The sequence below is a fragment of the Etheostoma cragini genome, chromosome 15 (assembly GCF_013103735.1).
Source record: "Etheostoma cragini isolate CJK2018 chromosome 15, CSU_Ecrag_1.0, whole genome shotgun sequence".
Taxonomy (NCBI): domain Eukaryota; kingdom Metazoa; phylum Chordata; class Actinopteri; order Perciformes; family Percidae; genus Etheostoma; species Etheostoma cragini.
The window spans coordinates 18,242,670-18,250,086 of record NC_048421.1 but is presented as its reverse complement, the minus strand read 5'-3'; the positions used below and the strand labels follow the sequence as shown (position 1 = coordinate 18,250,086).

At 43.9% G+C, this 7,417-nt stretch overlaps 1 protein-coding gene across 1 annotated transcript in view; it reads right to left on the bottom strand.

Annotated features, from left to right (window-relative positions):
- Positions 1–7,417, bottom strand: part of hlfa (HLF transcription factor, PAR bZIP family member a) — a 14,201-nt gene that overhangs the window by 2,075 nt on the left and 4,709 nt on the right. The window contains exons 3-4 of the mRNA XM_034893873.1: positions 1,643–1,857; positions 1–1,042 (exon numbers count right to left, since the gene is read on the bottom strand). The exon at positions 1–1,042 is cut by the window's left edge and continues 2,075 nt beyond it. Of these exons, the coding sequence (XP_034749764.1) occupies positions 827–1,042; positions 1,643–1,857 (431 nt within the window). The 3' untranslated portion in view covers positions 1–826. The remainder of the gene's footprint in view (positions 1,043–1,642; positions 1,858–7,417) is intronic.

The following is a 7,417-nucleotide window of genomic DNA, read 5'->3' as shown; positions in this document are numbered from 1 at the left end:
GGGGGGGGGGGGGGGGGGGGGGGGGGGGGGGAGAAGGTAGTCTTGTTAGTTTAGTTCTTGACAGGACTTATTGCTGGTTGATGAAGAAGAAAATTGACGCCCACGATTGCTCAGAAGAAGAAAAAAAACAACTTTTTTAAAGTGCTATCTGAACGTTAAAATACCCAGAGTGCTGTTGGGGAAGCTGAAGCGGAGTTGGAGCGCTAGGAGGTTAGACGGAAACACAACATGAACGTTTAAAAGAAGATAATGTTGCTAAAGGTGAAATATATATATCTTGTTTTTTTAACAGCGATTAAAAAACATAAGATTTGTGGGGTATGAGCAGACTCTGGGACACGTCACATTATAACACAGAAGAAGAAGAAGAAGAAGAAGAAGAAGAAGAAGAAGAAGAAAAACTGAACCAGAAAACAAAGGTTTTCAGTCCAGATCTTGCGTATAAAATTGGTATGAAAGTGACCAACAAACAGCATGGCATCGTTTCTCAAAATTGGAAGGAAGCAGGGGACTCAGCTGGTGGGTTGGCTCATAACTCCTCACAGTTCGGAAACACATATATGCATCTATGTACTGTCAATATTTAGTGAAATGATGTCTACAGAAAACAGAAGGAACAGACAAACCGAAGCTTATGATCAAAGTCAAAATGATAGTTATAATACCAGAATCATACAGGTGTGTGTTGCTTGAGGGGGGAAGGGGGGGGGAGACGGGAGGAGGAACAGGACGGGGAGGGGCAGTGCCACCAAAAGAGACACATTGTCCTTCAAACTTGATGGAAGGCAGGTTGGGGTAGTGAAGTGGGGGTGGGGGTGGGGGGGGCTCACAGGGAACCGTGCCGGGCCTCGTATTTAGCCACAATGTTCTTGCAGCGGCCCAGCTCCTTCCTCATCTCTGCTACCTCCATGCGGAGAGCGGCGTTCTCCTTCTCCAGGAAACTGGCCCGGATGGCGATCTGGTTCTCCTTCAGCCGCCGGGCGTCCCGGGACCTCTTGGCGGCCACGTTGTTCTTTCTGCGGCGGGCCCAGTACCTGTCGTCCTGGGGAGCAGAGAGCACGGGTCAGCACTGAACACAGCAGAGGGGAGGTTTTTTTGTTTGTGTTTTAAAGTAGAGTTCTGTAGGATTTGTTTGTTCTCTGTCATTGGACCCGTAGTCTGTGGTCTATAAGTCCCGTGGTGAAGGCCTCTAGCGGCTGGCAGGGTCAAGACATCAACAAACTCTGTCACTTTAAGTTATTATCACAAGTAAACACTGCAAACTCCAATCCCCAGACCATCTGTTGAAAACCTTGGAGACTTTTAATGAAGAAAAAATAGGTAATGGAGTTGGTTTTTCTTTCGTCTAACGCTGCATGATGCCGGTCGACCTGAAGCAAGCAACACAACAGCAGCACATGCTCGCTAAATATAGTGCTACACAAATTAAACCCAAGCTGCTGTGAAAAAAAGATTTTCTTCCCACTGTAAACTAGTCTTAACGCTAGTTGGAAAACATTTTAAGCATTCTCCATTGCAAAAATAATCCCTGTCAAAGCTGTTTAACAACTTGTTATTGATCAGTTTTACAATAGATAAGGAACTAAAGAACTGCATCACGATGGAGGAGACAGCAGCTGACTGACACAGAGCAGCAGTTTACCTTCAGGTCTTCGGGGATGAAGATCTTGCGGGCTTTCTTGATCATGGGCTGCGGCTTCAGCTCCTCGGCGGAGAATTTGCGTTTCCTGGGGTCGAACATCTCCTGGCCTGGCACGCTTGACAGAGCCAGGTCCTGCGGGTCGGGCTCGTAGGCCAGGGGCACCTGGATGGACTCTGGGTCGATGGGGCTGGGGGTGTCTCGGGCTGAGGGCAGTGCTGCGGGGGGGGGGCAACACAAAAATAAACACCCACACATTAGCTGCCAGCAAGTGCACAGAATCGTCCAATTTTCTTGGGTGTAAAGCGTGTTGAAAAGTAGGGAAAACATCTTTGTATGATACACATTCTTGATTTTTTTAATTTTAATATTTATCGATGAAAATAATGACACAAACATGAACATTCCCTCCAATAGCAAGAATAATTATCGCAGTGTTAGTCAAAAAGAATCGCAAGTAGATCTTTTCCTCATATCGTGCAGCCTTCAGTGAAAATTAATTATTTAAAGAGGGGACAAACCAGCAGGAACCAAACGCTCCTCACCTCGGATTGAGACTCTAAAGGTGTCACCATGGCACCATTTAGAGGGCGGGGCCACTTCCATGGCGTGTGAACGGCAGGGCTGGGGACTGAAGTCACTACTTTTAAGGCACCGACAGAAATGCCACTGAAGTATCTACTATCGCCAAAATGCCTCAGCACTGAATACCCAATGAGTGAATCTCATCAGCATGAGTGAGCAAATAAGCACGCAGCATGCCTCTACCAAGATCTAATGATCCGGCTGATTGGCTGGCTAACTTTAAGACACACTCGGGACAAACACTACGTTATGCACAGAGACGGGGATCATGTGGTAGGAGCAAAAAAATAAAAAAATGAAAGAACAAAAGATATGTTCCATAATGTGTTTTGTTGTACTTTCATTTTGTTTTCTAAAATCGGTATCTAAAAAATTGTTTAAGAATCGGTATGGAAGTCACGGTATTGGTATTGGTACCAAACATTTGTGACTGATGCCCTGATATCGGTCATGCAATGTAATGAGCGAGTCTTTAGTAGATCCTTTTGTGTAAAGCCTGTTAAAGCTGGACACAGGACACGCTGTGAAGAAAAGAGCGCAGGAGGCCTCTGGGGGGGGGGGGGGGGGGGGGGGGGGGGGGGGGGGGGGCTGCCTTTATCCCTCCGAGCTCACATGTTTGTGTCTTCAAGGGTTGATCCATTCACAGCTGGTGCACGCCTGAGTGTCCGCTGCAGGTGTTTTAAAGCAAGAGAACAGCAACTAGAAGAAAAATAACCCAAACACTTAATCTGAAGCAGTCCCCTCATCCGACCGGCAGGTGGTGCTATCACACACAATTAAACCACAGGTGAGCTATGCCATCACAAACTATTTCATCTTAAAACTCAGCTATTAGCATTTCTTGTCAGCTGATCTCAAACCACCACAAGCCTTCACGTCTGTCTTCCTGTTGTTCAACCTTCTCTAGTTGATCTGAAGCTGCGGGCCGACCAGCCGGGAGAGGGTTTCGGTTCCATTAGATGACCCAAATGCAACCGTTTTTCTGTTATTTATTACATTAGCGTTCATTTGTTTTGTTATATAAACTACATCTGCATTTCCCCGCTCAATACAAAAAGCTTGATGACAAACAACTGGGAATACGATGGAAAGCAGCCTCCATTCTCAATAGCTGTCATTAGCCGTCACGCTCCCAGCTTTAGTACATCATGACCTACATGTGTGTACGTGTGAGCCTGCGATGACAGCCGGTCAATGTGGCTGACCTTCCATCAGAGTGTATGCGGACAAACTGATTTTTTCTCTCTGATGGCGGTGGTGATTTGAGAAGGGGGCCCATAAGATTCAGCTCTGACTGCTCTCTGGGTACAAATCCCCAACAAACAGGAAGTCTGTGCTCAATTGTCTGTGCTGTCTCTACATCAGAAGACTTTGTCCCACCCAGAGGAAGTAATCATAATAATGATAATAATAATAATAATAATAATAAGGATGTAATAATAGGAACTCCCTGCTGAAATCAATGACTCACACAAGATTATAAGTAATACAGTTAATTAGCTGTGAAAGGGGCGTGGCTTAAGCATGGGCCAAACATCGCCAATGAAGAAGGAAGTCAAATAATACCTCATACAAGACTCTACTACTACTACTACCTTAAACTGCAGAGGCTTAAGTGTTATTTTAATTTTATAGGGGGCCATAGTGAGTAATTTGTGTGCGCCTATTCCATTTACATTTTCACCTGACTCGATGCAACCGCCTATTTTAATGAGTTTTTCAGTATGTTAACCCCCTCAAAAGGCCTTTCATTCGCCAGAAGAAGGAATAATAATTCCTTAAGTTTCAAATGGGCGCTCGGACCCTAATAATATGAATGAGAACATAAACAACATACAGTATGTGACTCCTACACAAATGTCCACATGTGTTCCAACAAAACCCTTTTTTCCCATTTAACAACAAGTAGGGCCAAACAAAAAGTTTGCCTAGCTTCATAAAATAACTGGCAGTCTAAAACTGGCCCGTACAGCTTAATCTGCCAGTTATTTCCATGGTTAATCAATGAATCGTTTAGTTAATGCAATTTCAGAAATTGTGAAATCCTCCCCAGAGCCCAAATATATTGCTTTGGCCAATCACAAGACCAAAACCCAAAGAAATCCAAGTTATTAAAATTGTTGATTCATTTTTTTGTTTATAATGATGTTTGTGCCATGAGAAACCCATCCATAAGCTAAAAACCAAGACATATTGCCTCAACCTGACCTTCAGCCAGTCATAAACGGAGGCCAGGCAGACAGCAAGCTACTTAATCTTAAGATTAGACACTGTCTTAGACAATCTGTGAGGCCTGCACTCAAACCTGAAAAAAGCCAGCATCGCCCTAATCACCTTTACGAGTCATTTTGATCTCCTAATTAGCAAAGGTACAACACAGCGACATGGTCACGGGCTAAAAGTAGACGTACAAGCCCGTTCATTAACCTACACTGTCCTCAACTGATGTTGGACACATTCCAGGGAAGAGGAAGCAGACGTGGATTCACAAAACAGTTCCCCTCTGCTACCCCTCCTGAACAGGAAATCTAAAATTAACAAGCCAGGAAAGGTAGCCATGAGCTGACCTACAAAGAGCTGCGTTAAAGCTGGAATAACTCACGATGAAATACTTGCAGAACTTTGTCAATTGATGTGACAGTAGTAATCTATTTCCGCACACCGCTGGCTGCAGGTCGGTGTCACGCTAGAGGATCCTATCAGAGTAACGGCGTTATCGTGCACTGGGTGATAAAACTACAGGTAGTGATAAGCTGTGTTGTTGGTCGTATCTGTGTGCAGCGACAGAGCTGCTGAACTCTGACTTGGGTGGAACACGAGACCAACAGCAGCCATTTCTTTCTCTTTTGGCCTTTAGCCCCGAATTTGCTCCAAAAGTAGGTTCAGAATTCTAACAAGACAACTGCTTTTTTCCCTCCTTTGGTCAGAAGGTGAAACTAGTGCCTGACCACATCATTGATTTTCTATATTTTTCTTGTCGTCAACAAACCCCATGAAAAGACCAAAACCAACAGAGAATGTATCTACTAACAAGTATTGGGTGATATATCTTCTTCCTCTCTTGCAAAAATATTCCCCCAAAATTTGCCTTTAAAAAAAAAAATATTTATACTATACTATTTATATACAAAAAATTAAATGTTTTTCAACTACAAAACTGTACAAACACATTGTTGATTTTGGTCCTTTGAGGGATCAGAACAAGAACACAAACCAGCCTTACACATGATCACCTGCAGGATACTAACAGGTCCTCCAATACATGTGTCAACCAAAGCCTGCTGAATTTATTTTTGTTTCCACGACATTACATTCTTCTAATAATGATAACAATAAATCCTGGAGGTCAATCATGCAGGACATGCTGATCCTGTCCGCGGACCAAAGGACAAGCCATTTAAGAGGAGAGCTACTGAGTTTGCAAGAAACCGGGCCAGAGGAAATTAACTACAACGTTACAACATTTACACTTTTAAGAGTGCTGATAAGTACACTGAGAAGTATTGACTGACTGCTGCCTTATTAGCCTTCTCTGACACACTAATTATTTCTACATGTTGATAATTATGCCAGCCCCACATTTAGCTCCTCAAATGTGCTGATCGAGATTTCTGAGCCACCTTTTCCTTGACTAAGACACTAGAATGTACCGCAACACACCCTTTGACTCCTCATAAATCAGACTTCCACTTTGGCCCCTGCCAACAGCGCACAGGGGCCCATCTCCTGAACCAACCACAAGCTGCACTTACATGCACACTTTTTATTTTGATTGAAATAATTTGGACAACTGTTTACATGGGATATGATCTAATACGGTCTTGTGTTTATATGCGCTGGCGCTTTTGAAAATCAGAACAGCTGTGTGACATGCGGTTTATTAATTTGTTCAAGGCTTCGGTCTATCCCGGTGTTGTTCATTTTTATTGCGGACTTATTTGAAAAAGTCCTTAATTCTTATTTACCTAGCACTTAGCGTAAAAAAAAAAAAGAAAAAAAAAAAGTTTGTATCAACAACAAACTCTCAGCAGAAATCCAGTTCAGTTGTATTCTGTTTGGGCCTTTTTGGGGGCATTTTAGGTCAGCTAAAGACATGAAAGGGGAGAGAGAGGGGGGAATGACATGCAGCAAAGAGCCACAGTTCAGAGCTGCGTCAGGGAGTAAACCTCTACATATGGGTGCCCGCTCTACCAACGGAGTAAAAACGTAGCTACAGATCCCCTTAACATCTGCAGGCCGTTCACACTGAGAATGACAATGCTATCAGCCGCCTGCTGTACTGCTTGCAGGCGGACACATAGGGACTGTGGTGGTTGTTGTGGGGGGTGGTGGTGGTGTTAGTGGTGGTGGAGTGGCTGGTTAGAGGAGACGAGACGAGGCTCAACAAACTGGAACAACATTGAACGCACGTGACAGAAGTACACCAGATTCCATGTGATCTCTGCAGGGTACAGCCTGTGCCTTGGCTCCGAGTCCAGGTTGTGTCAGAGCCGACCCCGGCGAGGGCGGGAGAGGAAGACTGGACGGGAAGTGGAGAGTGTTAAAAAGAGAGGAGAGGAGAGGGGAGGGGAGGGTGAAAGTGAGAGGGAGGGAAGCAGCTTCATGCCGTGACAAGCTCCTGTTTGCAGCTCAGAGCTGCACACGGCGCCTGCATGTGTCTGTCACATGGCCCGGCACGCTACAGGAAACCCCAGCCGCGCTCACGTGAGAGGTAAATGTGAAGATGCAGACACAGACGGATCATAACAGAGCATACATACACGCCAAAGTATGCGCATGTGCACTGTGCTCACAAAAAACAAAACAAAAACAAAAAAAAAGTACTGTGGAGATGTATTTATTTACCTCTGGCTGCACACCTTCCCAGTTTCTGGAATATAAGGTACATTTGTGTGGCAAAAAATAAAATAAAAATTACCTCATGCAGTTAGATAAGGAATTTTTAGACATGAAATAATAGTATTTTTAATTATCAAAAACTATTTTAGGTACAAATATTAAATTCAAAGTGATGATTAAATCACCAGTTAAAATGATTAAAAGTAATTAATTAAGCAAACATTCTCAGTCTCTGTTTGTACATTTAAGCCTCTATAAATGTCCTCTGGTCAACATGCGTTGTTTTTAAATGTAAACACATTTAATTAATTACAGTCTCACAAGTTAAATATTGGGTGGTTGGGGGGGGGGGGG